At 39.2% G+C, this 17,686-nt stretch overlaps 1 protein-coding gene across 5 annotated transcripts in view; it reads right to left on the reverse strand.

Annotated features, from left to right (window-relative positions):
- The window catches only part of col12a1b (collagen, type XII, alpha 1b), a 145,472-nt gene that overhangs the window by 49,472 nt on the left and 78,314 nt on the right, over window positions 1–17,686 (reverse strand). For all 5 annotated transcript variants that reach the window (XM_088089736.1, XM_042503437.2, XM_042503436.2 and 2 more), the window contains 9 exons: window positions 16,865–17,004; window positions 16,533–16,662; window positions 13,894–14,033; window positions 12,653–12,782; window positions 12,136–12,275; window positions 11,145–11,274; window positions 7,122–7,261; window positions 2,707–2,836; window positions 1,310–1,452 (listed from right to left, as the gene is read on the reverse strand). In XM_088089736.1, coding sequence (XP_087945862.1) covers window positions 1,310–1,452; window positions 2,707–2,836; window positions 7,122–7,261; window positions 11,145–11,274; window positions 12,136–12,275; window positions 12,653–12,782; window positions 13,894–14,033; window positions 16,533–16,662; window positions 16,865–17,004 — 1,223 coding nt within the window. The remainder of the gene's footprint in view (window positions 1–1,309; window positions 1,453–2,706; window positions 2,837–7,121; window positions 7,262–11,144; window positions 11,275–12,135; window positions 12,276–12,652; window positions 12,783–13,893; window positions 14,034–16,532; window positions 16,663–16,864; window positions 17,005–17,686) is intronic.

The following is a 17,686-nucleotide window of genomic DNA, read 5'->3' on the forward strand; positions in this document are numbered from 1 at the left end:
TTTCAGTCTAATATATCTACACTGGTTGGCTTAAAGAGTCTGGAAATTTTGAGGGAGTTGCTGGTGTTATGAAATGCTGAATTGGGGAATTTACCTTCTAATCCTTAAAACTGTCTCCCATTTCTTTGGCAGAGTAATCTCTAACAAACAGGAAGGAATCATTTTGTGTCTGGAGCAGAAAATTGCAGTTCAGTTGGCTTTTGGAGGCTGTGTACAAACCCAAGCCTTCTCCATTAACCACAGATGCTAAATTGTAATAATTGCATGCATTTATAAATGGTTAAGCTCCCAGTCAGTCTCAGTCTGGAGAAATCCTTTCATCGGAGTCCCTCCGCTGCAGTTAGCTGACTCATACAGAACAGGTGTTTCACTAACAAGTGGAGGGGGAACACAGCTGGGCCATCTCCGCCCTCTAACTGCCAGTCCAACTCATTAGTTAGGACTATTAATAATGTTATTATGGCCCAAATTGTAGTGTTTGTTTAACAGAGCCCGTAATTAGTCTCACTAATCGGTGATTTATAACCTGAACAAGCCAAGGGAATCCTGAGATGTGACTTCACCGCATAGTTTGTATGGAACGTAATGGCAAAGGTTGAATGGGGAAAGTGAATCAAGAGTTTATCCAAAATTTTAAAAAATGTCATTACCTGATATAAGTCTCTCATTACTGCTGAAATGTAGAGGGTCCGGTCAATAAAAAAAGCTTGAGTTTTCCTGATGTATTTTTTAGAAATTTCTTTTAAAATCTTACAGCTTTAAAAGTTTTCTCACATAGAGAATCCTTGTAATTTCTGATTTTTTAAAGTGTTTTAAAGTGTGCTCTCAGTTTGTTTATAGGTTAGGCTTTTCTTGACAGTCAACTGCAGCCTCAGCAGCAATGAAATTCAACAAAGACGGCTTATAAAAAAAGCATATGTTGACCCCTTTTTAACCAAAAACTGTTGGGAGAGAAAAACGTGTCACCTCTCTAATAAATGCATCATAAAGAGACACTGGACAAGTTTAAACTTGAACAAAAGTGAGTTAGAAATTGTTATGAGAATGGACTTAATCATAATTAAAATAATGGAAATGTGGTGAGCTTTTGCTTACAGAACAGAAGTTAAAGTCACTGTCAAAGTTTTGCTTTCTTCGGGTTGTCTGCAACAATACTGAACCACCATGAAACTTGTTCCTTTTTCAGGACTATTGCGTTTTTTTTTTTACATTTTCACTCTAAAATGTTGAGTGTTGATGGTGATGTCATTTTGTCTACACAGATCCTTGTGATTGGTGTCATAGAAATTTTTTTTTGCAGTGTACTTACAAACTCTGTGATGGGGTCTCCGGTCATGGGAGCGTAAGCGATCTTATACTGCCTCACGGGACCTTCTGCGTGGTCCCAGCCGATGGTGAGGGAATTGGTGGTGGCATCAAATACACGCATGTTCCTGGGTCCGCTACGTGGCACTGCAGCACAAACACATTTGATTAACCCGTGCAACAACTTTTACCATGTGTGACGACACACTGCGACTCTCTGTACACTATAAAATATTTACGTTATATTATGAGTAATGTAATCTGAGTCTAAAAGTTATTGTCCGTTACTGTGGAAAAAAATCCATCCATGTGGTCAGCCTCAACTTGTTTTTGAGTTATGAATTTTCCAAAGTCTTTTTTCAATTCAATTTAACAAACCACCTTTGCAAAGCACATCAAAAAAATGTCTTTTTAGAGAAAATAATTCCTGTATTCCTTTGTTTTTTAGCAAGAACAAAGTAAAGGCAGGGCAGCCCAAGAGATGAATAAATGCAAAGACCGTTTCAAGTTATACCAGTGGATTACTCTCAAAATTTTCACAGAGCTTCTCTATTTTCCATTAAAATAAGTTAGAACATAAAAGAAAATTAAATTTAAAAAAACGAATTAAGGGATAGAATTCTAATATTATTTGCTTATTTTACGTTAGTATAGTTTCAGTGGTGTTCATTAAGCTGCTGTTTTAATGAATTCTTTAAGTCAGACAGATGTTGAAGAAAGACAGTTGATGCTAAAGTAACTTCTGTTTTGTTATCAATTAAGGTGGTAATGTGAAGTAAACAGGAGTAACCAGCAGCTTTTCATCATTTTGTTGAAACTATATTTTTTTAAATAAAGTTGAATTAAACAGACATATGTGCTGTAGTGCTATGACTAGTTAAAGCTAATGTTAATGGTTAGTATGCCAAAATTAGTTCCAACAAGATTTTGATTAATTTATGACTATTTTTTGACCTGTTTTGACCACTCAACTGACTCCGGAGGCATAGTTTTCATTTAAGAGTCAACGAGAAAAGACTGATGTCACCTGAAAGTAACTCAAGTTTAAGAGTACACAGGTAACCATTTAAGAAGCAAAGCACACATGAAATAGAAGTAACCAATACATCACTTAGCTGATGTGAAAATGGTAATGGCGTCCTCCTGCCGCAGCACGTTGACATAGTGTACCCAATAAAGATTCTTATTTTGTGACTCAAAAATAACTGTCAAAAGTGTCACTCAGGATAAGATTTGTTTAGATGTGGACGCTGATGACCTTGCTTGTTGAGATGGACGCATATTGCAGTGCAAACAGGAAGCTTTTACACATCCATGTATACTCATTGTAGATGTAAATGACGATCAATAGGAGTCAGTCACTTGACTGTACACAGTGTCAGTATGTGAGATAGTGCTTACGCGTTTTGCCGTTGCCCTTAACAGGCGATCCCTCTCCGTCGGCATACAGAGCCGAGACAGTGACCGAGTAGGGAGTATCTGGGATCAGGTTGTCCAGGAAGGCATTGTTGATATTTCCTGGAACCAGGACCTTTGTGAAGAAGAAACCAAAGGCTCAAAAAACACATAGACATCAACATGGTGACAGCCACAGCAGGGAAAGTTTGCCAATTCAAATGAGCCTCTTCATGCATTACATAAAGATCTGGCAGTGATAATGTACATAATGACTTCACTGCTCATCCCAGTTATTTCCCAAGCATTTTTCTGCCAGAGTTTTCCTGAAACACTAACAAAGGCCTCGGTGGTTATACACCAAACAAATCATTCATTCAGTAAGTGGACTGACGGATAAACAGTTTCTGCGAGGAAGCGGCTGGAGAGCACAGCGTCTGTCAGCAGCTCAATGCAGGTTAGGACACGTAGCTCGACGTGTTTTCTAACAACAAGGATGACTGCAGACTGTCTCTTGTCACTGGGATTATCACGGTATCTATCCCCGTTTGTGGGCCATGAAATTCAGAGCCGTTACATCATGGGAAATATATCTGCTGCTTGAACTTAAGTCCCCCCTCATCCCGAGCTTTTGTTTTGGTTAAAGCAAATATCTCAAAGCGTTTTGGACCCAAAGCTTCTGGCAGATCGGGCCATGAAACGGGTTCATCGGTGATGATGTGGTTGAGATCCCACAACTGGAAGCACGACTGCTGGCCTGGGGTCAAATCCCTCCAGTCAACTCCACAGTAAGGCCAATGTACTGGCTGTTGTCCTTTAAAAACACGATGAATTACATTAGGTGCAGTCAAATAGTCATTTCCTGAGAGCTGCTCTCAAAGGGTTAAGATGTAGCCTCACTGGCTGAGGTAAATCTTTGTGAATGGAGCCAAAGAGTTCTTCGGGGCAATTAATGGGATTTTAAAAGGTGTTATGTTTACTGTATTAAAGATTCAACTTGAATGATCTGCTTAAATGATATTCACGATTTCATAAGTACAAACTTTCATCTGTGATGTTAGTTCAGTGTTGAAAATGTTGAAGCCCATGACGAAAACAAGCATTTTTATTGATGACTTTTGTTGTCTACTCTACTCTTGTTCCTACCATGACATTCAGCGAGTGGGGGATGAACTTCATGCATGTTGTGCTCTGAACTTTCCACAAAGACAAGTTAAAAGATGAGGATGCTTGTACTATAACGCTGAGTCATATGCTGGCACCTAAATGTTATCTAACAGTGTAATAGTTAGCAAGTAAGCCTTGCTGACCCCTCAGTGGTGTTCACACTTTCTAAGGTTGTACTAACGTACCTCCAGCTCATGGGTAGTTTTCTTTTGATCCTTGAGTCAAATGAATGCAGACAATAACCCAGAAGCATGCACATTGATTGGTCAAAAGTATGTGGAATCTGTGATTATGGAAATCTACACAATATATGAGCCCTGACCTCATCCTATCAGAAACCTTTGGGATGACACTGGGTCTCTGAAAGTGAGTCAGATCTTATCACCCAGCATCAGTGTCCGACCTCACAAATGCTCATGTGGCTGAGTGAGAGCAAATCCCTGCAGCCAGGTTCAACATCTGGTGGAAAGAATCAAACCAGAAGAGTGGAGGCTGTTAGAGCAACAGATTCATGCCCATGGTTTTGGAATCACATGTTCAACTATCACATACCAGTGTAATCTTACAGTTTCCACATACTTTTGGCCATAAGGTGTATAGAATGTTCTCTTTCAAAGTTGCACTGTCTATTATAAATCTAATTTATTTATATAGTTGATGAATTCCTTTGTAAAGCTCACAGCAGCGTCTACCCCTGTGATGTAAAACGGGGCCTGTTTGAGCTCAATTATTTTGAATTAGTCATCAAGAGTTGGTTAATTTTTGTATTTCAGAGCATCATTGTGTCTGCTCTGTGTCTTTGCCAAATCAACTTCCTCTCAGACCGAAACAAAATTAAAGTAAATTAAAATAAAACATAGCATAAGTGAAAATAGACAGAGGAACTGGTGACTACAAGGGATAATAAACCCCTGAGTATGGTGACGTTGAGGAATGATAAACTGTACAGTAATATTAGCTTCACAACATCATCAAAGCAGAACCTAATCATGAAAAACAGCCAAATTAGATTAGAGCCTTATGGCCCAAAAATGTCAACCATAGGAGCTTTCACTGATGTCAGCTACAGATGTGTCCGCTGTGCAATATTTCCAAACTTCAGTCACCGAGTTCAGACTCTTTCTGGGGAAATAAAGCCTCCTTTTGTCTCCCCTGCAGTCCAGATATTTGCACTGGTGCATGAAATCAGTGCTGATGGAGGAATACAAAAAGCTGACAAATCATGATTTCCATATTTAAGAGCCTCACAATAAAAACTCCTGCTCAAACATCTGTGCTACATCAATGTGAAAACTTAGTGAAACATAATAAGAACGGCCAAAATGCACAACTTGCTGTTCCCGTGAAGTAGACCAACCCGGTGAAAGCTTTGACCTCGCTTTGATTTTACTGGTTTAATCATAAGAGATGGATGCAACTTCATTTGAACTCTCAGAAAATAAATGGAAATGCAACTGGATTCTATGAGATTAGTGACAGTAAGGCTATGGATAGTTATCACTCAATATGCAGCTTTACAGCATGAAAAGAAAATTTGTTGAGTTGAAAAAAGTCAAATCCAAAGTCAACACCTACTAAACTCAAGTAAAGAACAAAGTCAAGACAAAACAGCTTCAAGTCAAGTTCAAAGTCAAGACCCACAAGTCTCAAGTCAAGAACCTCGCCAACAGCTAAAAGTTAAAAGTTAAGAACAAAGTCAAGGCCTAAAGACCTCAAGTCCAGTCCCAAGTCAAAAGCTTCAAGTCTCTCAAACCAAGAACCAATCCAAAACCTACAAATCTCAATTCAAAAAGCACGTGAAGACCAAAAAGTTTCCATTCAAGTTTCAAGTCAAGAACAAAGTCAAGTCAGAAACGCCTCAACTCAAGTCCAAAGTTAAGAACAAAGTCAAGACCAAAAAGCTTCAAGTCAAGTCCTAAGTCAAGACCTACAAGTCTCAAGTCAAGTACCTTGTCAAGACCAAAACGCCTCAAGTTAAGTCCAAAGTTAAGAAGAAAGTCAGGGTTTGCCACATTTATTTGTGATGGGCTGCCACAACTAAATTACCCATTGCCACTGGAAATGGACTTTTAATTAGGAGCGCTATTGGAATATATATACCATTCAGTTATTTATTATGCTCTTCGGTCAGAGACTGATGTGATCTGATCAGCTGTCAAGGAATCAACAGATCAATTATCCACCCCGTGAGTGACAAACTGCAGCGGATGGAAAAATAATCCAAAAAACTTGTGAGAGCTCCGCCTGCTGCCTTGAGTAAACAGACCTGTTGGATTTTAGAGTGTTAGAGTGAGGACACCTAAAAAATGATTATATGACAATGATTTAGAAAAAAACAGTCCCAAGTCAAGTCTCAAATCCAGACCATCAAGTCCCAAGCCAAGCTCAAGAAGTCCTATGTCAAAAGCCATGTCAAGACTATCAAGTCTCAAGTTAAACTTAGTGGTTCATGTCCTAAACAAGTCATGTACCCCTCACAAAATTAAATACTTTCATGACTGGGGTCTCAGTCTTGTATGAGTTATGTGACTCGAATCTTCACTTCTGCTGTGGTACACTTCATTTAGAAGAACATGGAACATGGCTTTTGTTTGCAAGTTTTCATGAAATTATTAGTTGATTAAGTCAAGTTTCCAGCCTCTCAAGTGTGAGGATAACCTCCTTTTCTCTGTTTATCTCACTGGAAATTGAATATATTTGGGTTTTGGACTATTGGTCAGACAAAACACAGCATCTGATGACACCAACTTGGACTCAGGGACATTTTCATAATTTGAGGGTATTCTGAGGACTAGATGAACAATTGATTAATAGAAAAAAATAATCAGCAGATTAACTGATAAAGATAATAATCATTAGTTGCAGCCTTATCTTTCATGATATTTTCTTTATCTTAAAACAAGCAAGACAATGACTGCTTGGGGGGATGAGATAATTCCCATTTTTCCAATACAATTTCACTTATCTCAAGAATATCTTGGAGCCAGGTCACATCCAACCTGCAAGAGTCAACCTGCAGCCTGTGCAACAAGTTAATTTGCCATGAAAAAAAAAGGATAATCCAATGTTACTGGCAGATTTTTAACAGTAAAACAACATGCCAGATTTAGTTATTTCTTGTCTTTACATTTGTAGTTGTAATCCTTTGAGAGCAGAGACAGTGAACTCAGGGGAAACCACCTCTTCCTGCCCTTGAGGCAAATTCTGCTGCTAATGACAGTTTGTGTTTTAACAGCCTGTAGAGAGTTACTCACCGACTCGGGTCTGGATCCGCTCAGGGGGGAATACACCACCCGGTACTGCTGAACCCGGCCTGAGGCAGGCTCCCAGCGCACGTTCAGGCTGTTGGGGGTGGGGTTGTACACCTGGATGTTCCTGGGTGGCGTTCTTGGGACTGGAGGGTCACAGAGGTTAAGAGAAAGCGAAGTGAGGAAGGAGGGGACATGTTGACTTTCTCACTTAGCAACCAAACATGAAAACGAAGGGTTTGTTCCAAGTGCATCCCATTTTAGGACCTAGAAAATGACGACTAATGCTGATGGATTTACAAACACTAATGATTACATTCCTGAAAATGTCACTGTTAGTAAGTGAAGTGCTGAACAGAAACAGAGCCAATGTCAAGCCAAGGATTGGACTGTCAGTTTAGGTTCTGCATTTTTAAAAAGCTACAGAACCAACTTGAAACCAAATTCTACAAACTGTTTACAAAAGGTCAGAACCCCAGCGAACTTTTAAGTTAATTAAAAAAATAAATCTGTTACTGTCTGCTTTGGTCTGTCTAAGCTTGGAATTAAAACAAGCTGATGTTGGAATAACTTCCGAATCCTCTGGCTTTCATCAAGAAAAAGCATTTAATGGAAGAATAAATTGTCTTTGCAGTGGGCCACACTGCATCACAGTCAAACTTGAGGTTTAACTCAAATGCTGAATGCAGCAGAAGTCTCCTTCAGGAAAGTAATTTTATAGTGTCTATGTGGAGAACGTGTAGAGAGAAGTAGCACAGTTTTGGGTTTATGCAAAAGCCCTTAACTTCCCTTTTAAACCAAACCAGATGTGCATATCCCCCTGGTATTTGGAGCTTTACCCAATAAAACAAAACTAGATGCAGTAGGTAGATTTAAACTGAGCCTCCTCCTTAATAAGGACAAAACCTCCAGAGCAAAACCTTCTCCCTAATGTTGTATAACCGCATTGAAGAAACCGTCATTTAATACCTTTAAAATACAGACTCTGTCAGAATGTTTTACTTCTATCATCCAAGGACAAAATTACCGTCTATCCTTCAGAGACATTATGTAATCTTCATCTAATTTTGTGTTATTAATTGTTTTATAGCAGTAAGCTCTATTTTTTTCTTCTTCCACATTTTGGACCGAAATATTGTTTGCGTCCAGACAAAATGCGACAAATTCCTCCAGGGACGGAAACAGTAAAACTGGACTGAGTTACTGGTAATAAAAGATCATTAACGTCACACACAGGCTGATATCCACTGATAGACTGACTCACAGAGAGTACCAGTATGTCCCTGCTTTGATGGAGAGATCGCCTAACCTGCCAACAGACAGACATTACTGGTTCACTCCTCGCTGCAGCCAATGCATGTGACATTTACCAAGTTCGACTTAAGTGTTCCTGCTGTCATTCTGCATAAATGAATGTTTCACTGAAGCAATAACAACCTTTCAATCAAATAAATTGCAAAAAAAAAAAAAATTAAAACTGGATAAAGCACAAGGAGTACGGTCTTAACTTAAAAAAAAAAAAAAACACACAAAAAAACCACTAGGGTTTACATTGGTGTTTTGGTGGTGAGATGAAATTTTTGACTTTTTTTTTTACGGCGAGAACACACACATATATACAGCAAGGTGTCAATCAATATGATCTTCAATGCAGGTCCATCAAAGTTTAAACATTCACCAAATGTTTGAATTCTATACAAGGAAGCCAGACACAGCCACAGACACCACCTTGATAAAGGCAAGATAGCCAAAACCCATTGGAGAATAAACTGTGGTGTACTGGAAAATAGTTGTTGGACTTTTTATTTTTTATTTTGATGAAATATTTCACCTTACTTCAACCTGACTTCGAATTTATCTCCCATCACTTATCTCTGCAACGACTGACTTAAACCGGAGCTCTAACCGAAACCACAGAGAGCAATAGTTACTACTCTAAGGGGAAACAGACTTTGACAGGACGTCGTTATGAGTAATCAATCCATGAGTTTAAAGGTTTAATATAATCAAAAACACTGCGCCGTTGTGTTTTTTTAAACTTATCACAGCATTTATAGTGACAGGAGAGAGCAAACCTGAGCCCGAATCATGGCGCAATCATAACCCCAATAATACAAATTGGACATAAACTGTCCACGAATGTCATCAAAACTGACTTATAAACAAAAAGCATTGTGTTACATCTGTATGACTTGTCAATTAAGCCTTTAGAAATTATCCTGACAAGAAATGAAATACTCAGGCTTGTGTTTGCCTGCTGGAGCGCTCTGTGGAATCAAAAGTCTTCCCTCGCTCGCAGCTTCCCAATTAAAAAATCCCAGGATGCATTTTTGCTGAGTGAGCATGGCATGCCGTCTGGGCAGAAACAAAACCAAGACACACAACGGGACGTCAAACCACCCAGACGACTCAACAGTCCTCCAAAACAGAGAATGTTGCTCCATCCAAAGTCTTCAGCTACAAACAGTAGTTTAAAAGTTCCACATTATCTCTGCTTTACTTTCTGCTATCAATCATTTTAAAACTCTTCAGCTTCTCTTTTGTTCCATCCACTCATCCTGAGGTTTCAATGCGCTTTGTGATTTAGGAGTTTGAATTCATTCTGCAGATTACAGTAGTTTTTCCACTGAGGGCTCACCTGGGAGATATTGTTTGTCTATAAAGATATTCCTGCTGTCAAGCTTTGCAGAAAGATTTTTAAAAAAACAAGCTGAAAATGATGTGCGACTTTAGTTCAGGAGAACCAGATTCAGGTTCAGTTCAGGGAAACAAATGTACTGAGCATTTATCGTGGTTGCATTAGTGCAGACATAAACTTTTAACATTCATCTCAGGATAGGAATGACTGCTCGGTGTCTCTTCAGTCCTGTACAGCTGGCCACTGACAGCTGCTCACAAAAACTGCGACCTTTGACTTTGACTTCACTGCAGGAGGAGATGTCCACTCTCATGGCTGTCATTTTAAAAACCAATATGCTTGGACTTTGGTGTCAACACTAAACTAAATATAGTTTCTACCTGAACGTCTCCCCTTTTCACCTAAATTTTGGAAATCAAAACTGCATTGGCCCAAATATACTGTAAAAAGATACTTTCATGGATATTACATTTGAAAAAGTGGGTATCAAATTAAATTCTGGACATTTAAATATTTAAAACAACAGATATTAAATGTGGAGGGATGTTTATAATGCAAATCAAATCTAAAGTCTTAGGGAGTCAAATTTAATTTGAAGGAGTTTCTGACTTGTGCTTTACTGCCACGGAAAAAAAAGAAGTCCTGATGAGTGAATATAACTTTTCTGCAGAAATGGACCGCAGACCCAATTTTCTGTCAACAGCTGAGAACAGCTGTCACAGAATTTCACAATGAGGAGCTAAAAAATGATTTACAAAGTGCCTGACAGGAGCTTGTGAGAATGTGACTGATACAGAGAACAAGGAATTAGATGTACTTTTAAACATATTTGGACAAGCCAAAGACATGTGGGACTTATGTCTCGCTTTAATGGAAGTAGAAGTACTTACTTGGGAACACTCCTGTGCTCCAAAGAGCAGCATTTGAAACATTTCCCCCTAGGATCAGTCTGATTAGAAGTTTCGTATTTTCAATAAGATGTATATCTATAAGCAGATGTTGGAAAAGGCTGTTTTTTTTTTTTATAATCAGGCCTCCTATGTGTTACAGAGCAGACTTGTTACTCCTTTAAGAAGGTGTTAGCCCTAATGTTGCTACTAAAGCAAGTTTCTACATGTCCAACTAAATGTGCCCTGTAACCTCCAGGAGCTTTATGATGCTTGTGTAACGTTTCTTTATGTTCCTGATAGGTGGAAAGTCTGTCTGAAATTTCTTAATTAAAAAAGGGGCCCTTCAGATCGTTTTTTGACATTGCCTTCAATTCTTAGTAATTCCTCTCACATAACTGTCAGCAGAATCTATACAGAGATCTTCAGCTGCTGCGTGAATGTTGTTCCAGTGTCAGATGTACTCTGTCTGATCAGATAGTGTGAGTAGAGTCGAGGTCTTACGTGTCTTTCCCTTGTCAGACTGGCGCAGACCTTCTCCCTCTGGGTAAACTGGAACCACAGTCACGGTGTAGGGAGTGTCTGACAGCAGGTTCCTCAGTATGGTGTTGGTGGTGCCACCTGACACCTGCTCCTGCTCGCACACAAGACAGGATTATTACACAGTGTTTCACATCCCACAGTGAAATCAGTTACAAGAATGCTGTAATGACCATTTGTTCTTGCATGCCTCCATGTTGAACGAAGAATCCGTAAATAGAGAAAATTCTTGAAGAATCAAAGTAAGAGGGGCCCACATTTAACAACAGTAAGACTATATAAAAACATCCTTTCACAAACTCTCAAAGAACTTGTCCGTATTTTCAGTAACTCATGTATTTTTTTCTAAAAATGCATGTGTTTGGGAAGCACTAAGCATACAGCTGTATATACCACACGTTGTGAGTTTTTAAATAGGTGTTCTGATACAGTTTTGCTGTTCCCTATTTACTTCAATTCATCAAGATTTTTTTCAGTTTTTTGGAATCATGCGAAGAAAAAGCAGCTTTCTTCACAAATACAATGTAACACAGAGTGAGGAATTGATATACAAATGATCATTTGCAGGGTGAAGTATTCCTTTAAGCTGTGGCTCAGCCGATAACATAACTGCCAAAATCACAGGTTTATTGCATGTAAATATAAAGACTATATTCTCACATTGCGATAAAGTTATCGTTCATAAACAAAAACAAGTAAGGGTATTATTGTTCATTCAATGTCAAAATGAAGTCTCTAGCTGGAGTAGAATTTGAGCTGTTGTCTCTGGGATTTTAAAGAAAATTCAGCTTGGTGATAGCATGCAGTGGAATTATTGCATATGTGCATGTCAACCATTAGACACCTGTGTGATAGTGATAACTTGCACACAGAGTTACAGACACAAACACATAACACTTGTATTTAACCTTGATTTCATCAAAATGTAAAAAGCCTGTGAGGAAGCACGTCTCACCATGTCCTCGGCGCCTCCGGCTGCAGGAACATAGAAGATGCGATACTGGCGGACGTTGCCCTCCGCCGGCTCCCAGCGCACCTTGAGGGAGCTGGTGGTGGGATCAGTGACCTGCAGATTCTTCACACCGCCTAGAGCCTCTGTAAACAACACAGAGAGCCATTAAATGATTGTCAATAGTCTGAGTTATGGCGGCAGTCAGGTGAGACCAGGAGCTAACACATAACTCTCTTTCATCTCGCTGGAGCAACAGATGAGGAAGGTCCAGCATGTCTGTTTTCAAGTGTCAATCACAGGAAAGTGGCATCTGCTGACTTTCAAGATACTTTTTTTAAACCTAAACTTCCAGCTACATCACAACAAAAACACTTTATTTATAACATAAAGACAAGCCTGAGGCAAAGAAGTTGTACTTTGATAATTTCATATTTTTAGCAAGTTAAAGGATATGACAGTTGAAGACCTGTCTTATATATTGATTTAATGAGGTTACAGCTGCTCTGCTGCAGAAACTCACTTGTCTTTCCATTCTCCGACATGCGTTTCCCCTCTAAATCAGAGTAAATAGGCACCAGCGTCACTTTGTACTCAGTGTCCGGCTGCAGATCTCTCAGCACTGTGTTGGTTGACATTCCAGATACTTGAGTCTGTGCAGGACAAAATGACAAAATAAAACATCTGTGGGGGAATCTCGGCTATGGAAACATGACGTTGAACAAATCAGTAATTCATGGTTGGTATTTGTTTATGTCTGCTCCCGTGTCTCGGTGTATTAAGGACTTTAAACCCTTTTATTTACCCTAATGTAGCTATAATGTTGGAAAATTCACGCTGTCTGACACCACTGCTTATATGTTGTGTATAATACTGTTCCAGCTCCGCATTGAAGCTTTATGATGTTTATTTAAATGCATGGATCCATGCTTTTATGGCTACACCATCTCATTAGATGCCTTGTGCAGCATCTCTGACACATTTCCAAAAAAATCAAGCTTACATGTTAAGGATCTTTGAAAATGTTGCAATCTCCACTGGAGATTAAAATGAGCATCTGTAGGCTTGAACTATGTTTGGCTGTAGATCATGGCTGGTGAGGTTTAAGGGCAAGAAGACAGCAACAAATCACTCTCTTTTCTATTTTTGACTTTAGTGACTTTGACTGAAGAGCACCTTCTTCTACCTGTTCTTGATAAATGTATAAGTCTGAAGTTTTTCTTTTTTTAAAAAATATGTTTATTAAGCAGACTTCAAAGCATATCATAAACAATACAAATATTAATTGCAAAATGGAAGTCTGACATTTTTTTAAATAGTTTTTTTTCAACCCATAATTCCACGAATCAATGTATTACATTTTGTATTTATAAAATGTATTATCTGCTTCAAATACCTTGAAATCAGGTATTTGACCATTTGGGGAAAGTCAAAACTCTCCAGTTGAGATTGCAATTTAATCCTTAACCTTGGAAACACTAGCTGACATGACCATTTCACCACAAGGTCTGTTTAGTAGCTTCTCTGGAGCTGTAGAACAGCTACTAAATGGACCTTGTAATGACATTGTTGAGTCAGCCGGTTTTATTCAGTTTAGTTGGATCCATTGGCTTCTCATGCAGCAGTTGCTAAACCTAAAGAAGTCCACAGACATCTACTAGCAGCTATTAAGAAGTATAGAAACTCTATCAAATATTCATTCTTAACAGAAGAAGCCATTAATAAAAACAAAATAAATATGTATCATCTCAGTAGAAAACTGACCATGCTCTCGGATCCTCCGCCAGCGGGGACGTAGATGATTTGGTACTGTCTGACATCACCCTCGGCTGGCTCCCAGCGAACCCTCAGGGAGTTGGTGGTGGGGTCGGTAACCTTCAGATTCTTCACTCCACCAAGAGGCTCTGAAAAGGAGACAGGACACAATACAGTCTGAAACAACTGCTGCACATAATCCTCGCTGTTTGCTTTATCCTGCAGGGTGCACCGAATAGGTGGGGTTCACCTCATCCGGACAGTTCAGATGTCCCAAAGTGAGGAAGGTTGTCGATTATAGAGGGCTGTCTTTTTCTTTCCTCACACCATCTTAACTTTCTGGTATTCTATAAGGCAAAAACATCCCTATTAAAAGGTATTTCAACTTAAACCTTTTTATCCAAGGAAAGCAAGGTTAACTGCTGCAAAAAAATCCCTTGCATTTGTTTTATCCTGCAGGGTGCACCAGATGGGTGGGTTTACCACATCAGCAGTGTCCAGATGTATCAGAGTCAAGAAACTTTCTGGCACTCATTCTGATCTTTAGTGAGCCACAAATGTCTATATAAACAAGGTCTGTATTCTCATTCTCTGTCTTAAAGCACCATACCGCTGCTTTTCTCACATGTTTTAGCCCATTAAATACAAACTGAGTTTACTTTACATTACTGGCATGTTTTCGGATGGACTTCCTGTCCTCAAGGCAGCCAGTGGTTTCAGTTCATTTCAGCACTCTGGCATAAAGAAGTAGATTTTCTCAAAGGTATGTTATTGTAGTGTGGTAATGCTGCAGAGACCACTGAAAAAAAAGGGTCCTTTCGGTGGTGGAATCAAGAATGCTGCAACAACCACGAGTCAGCTGCTCAAAAGATTTATATCTACCGGCTATGCTGTTAGGAATACATCAGTTGAGATTTCTAAAAAGCCAAAAACATGATGACATTCTCCTGGTTTGAGCCAAAACCTCTAAATTGAGCAATGGAGCAAATAGGTCACAGTGGTTTAGGTCAGGGTGTACGGGTTTAAGGGTAAGCCGCCCCACATCGCCTAATGTTAAGACCACCGCTGCTAACATCAGAAGAGATGACTATATGTTTTTATGAAATATATGGTTTATTAAGCTTTAGGGATCACATCACACAGCATATTTGAGGGGTAAGGGGATTATTTAAACTGTCATGTATCTGCTACATCAGCTGTGTTCATTTGCCATTTATTATGTAGCAGACAGGACGGAGAAAGCCAGTTCAATGAAGTCCAAGTGGCATACCGTAAGGCTGCAGGTATGCAGCTGAATCAGTTCATCACATTGCTTACAAAATTGACACGGATATTTGGATCATCACCCCCATCTCTCTGCCCACATTCTTCTTGTCAGCTTTCTTTTGAGCTCTCTCATAAAGGTAGAAAATGTCCCAAAATATACTTTCCTTTCATGGTGAAAAGAAATATTTATGGAGAGATGGGCCATGCCACAACTATGTACGTAAGATTAATGGCACCTCTGTTGTTTTGTTTTTAATTAATCTTCTGTTCCCTGTGAATCTCATCTCCTCTGTGAGTTTTGTTGAGTCACAATAAAAAATAAAGTTCAAGTAAAAACACAGATCCAGTAAACAAATAAATCATGCAAACATCAATGGCAAAAAAGAATAATGGGAGTTTTATGGCTGCTTAGTCTCGCAATAAAACATCAGTTCTTTGGATGTTGGATAATCCTTGAAAGCACCAACGGGGAGGGATTTACTGAATCAGTTCAAACTGTTCAGCATCCTTTGTGAAATGTTTGGCTGTTTAATGAAGGTAAACACAGTTTTAAGGTCTTGACTCAAAGAGAGTGTATGATAGTCTCTCCCACTAATGACACAAGGGGAGAGATTTTTCTCTTTTTTTTCTCTTAGGTATCATCTGAAGCAACGAGTGAGGAAACAACTAAATAACAGAATCAGCATGTGCCGCGTGATCTCATCACATAAAATTCCGCCCGTAAGTCCATATAGACATTTTGAAGTGATACCATCCCGCTGCTTTGCTTTACCTAACTGACACCCCACTGGTTTATAGTTTAGATGGATCTTTTGTTGGGTTGTATCACTCCCCAACATTGTGTTAAAGAAATAAATTACATTAATGAGGTACAGATGATATTTCATAAAGTCTCTCATGGCCCACATCCGGTCCTTTTAAAATATATTTTATGGAATAAGTGATGAGGGGCAATAAATGACTGTCTTAAAGGGACAGTTCATCCAAAAAAAAAATAAATGTATCCTTTCTCTGATCTCTTGTGGTATGAATTAATCTCTACGGCCAATATCACAAACACTCTGCAACTCACACCCAAACAACCTTGACTGCTAAATAGCACCAAAGGTATAGGTGCAGGTACAACTATATGTTTTGATTTGAAGGTGAACTGTCCCTTTCACAAAATAAAAGTTTTTCACATTAGGTTATTTCGAATGTATCAGAGTAATGATACAGATACATACTTGTCTTGGTCCTATCTGCTAAAGTCCCATCTGACAAAAACAATCCAACACAAATCATGAAGGGTATGCACACTCTGTTCACTGATGCACTCATTGTGCGTCCACGTGAACAAGAGCTGAATGTTTTGAATGTAAAAGTCCTAATGAGTCACTCACTTGTCTTTCCCTTCTCAGCCTGCCGTATGCCCTCTACGTCAGGGTACACAGGAACAACAGCCACATTGTAGACGGTGTTGGGATCCAAGTTCCTCAGAATGGTGGTGGTGGTGCCTCCTGAAACCTCCTCCTGTTCAGTGAAATGTTAAAACCTCGATCAGCATGATAACAACTTAATATGATAATCGTGAGAATGTCTGAGTCTACAGAGCCGAAGTGAAAAGAGCTCTGGGTTTTGTTGAAACCTTTCGAGGCCTTCACCTTTAAATCAGTTTGCTTGCTATAAAAACACTTGAGTACGTCAATCAGTAGTTAAGGAAAACCATTTTTACCATTCGGTCTTCTCCTCCGGGTTGAGCTGTGTAGAAGACCTTGTAAGTGCGGACGTTGCCCACTGCTGGCTCCCAGCGGACTGTGAGAGTGTTAATAGTTGGGTCGATCACCTGCAAGTTCTTCACTCCACCCAAAGGATCTAAGGAGGAGGTGCGAATACACATAAGAATTAATCATTTAATTTACAAACATTTTGATGATTGGCCATCAAAGTCTGACCTCAGCTTGTTCTTCCTCTCTCGTCAGAGAGGCTGTAAAATAGATCAATAAAATACCCAGTTCAACAAAAAAAGAAAGCATCAAAATTGCATCTGTTCTCGCTGAGGAGGAGGGTTCAAATGGACCAAAGATGCAGGCTGCTTCACTGCGTCTGTCTGAATAGGACGTTTTTGGTGTCACCATAAAGGTTGAATGTTGAGTAGGCAAAAACACAAGACGTCATGTGCCAATTCAGGGTAGGAAATTAGCATCAGTGACCTGCCAAATGCTGGTATACATGCAAGTGACTGTTAGATTTGCTTCACTCGCCAGCCAAAAAAAAATAGTAATCTATCGAGCAGCTGATAGATCGTATAATTCGCCAGCATCAATGGCAAAGGGCAAAAGAAGTTCATTTCCAACCCTGAACAATATGCTCATATATCTTTTATAACAGGACTCATTGCTGTGTATTATCATAGGTATTTCATGGCCACTTACCAAAAGAAAACAGGCCTGAATCTGTGCTCAAGTCATAATCTGATATTAATTGTTAGTTTGTAATCAGTTTAACTCATGCTGTCGTTTCCAGTGAAAGTTACATTCTGGTAATGCAGCATTAA

Source organism: Plectropomus leopardus, chromosome 16 (genome assembly GCF_026936395.1).
Source record: "Plectropomus leopardus strain MGB_pleo_1.0 chromosome 16, ASM2693639v1, whole genome shotgun sequence".
Lineage (NCBI taxonomy): Eukaryota > Metazoa > Chordata > Actinopteri > Perciformes > Serranidae > Plectropomus > Plectropomus leopardus.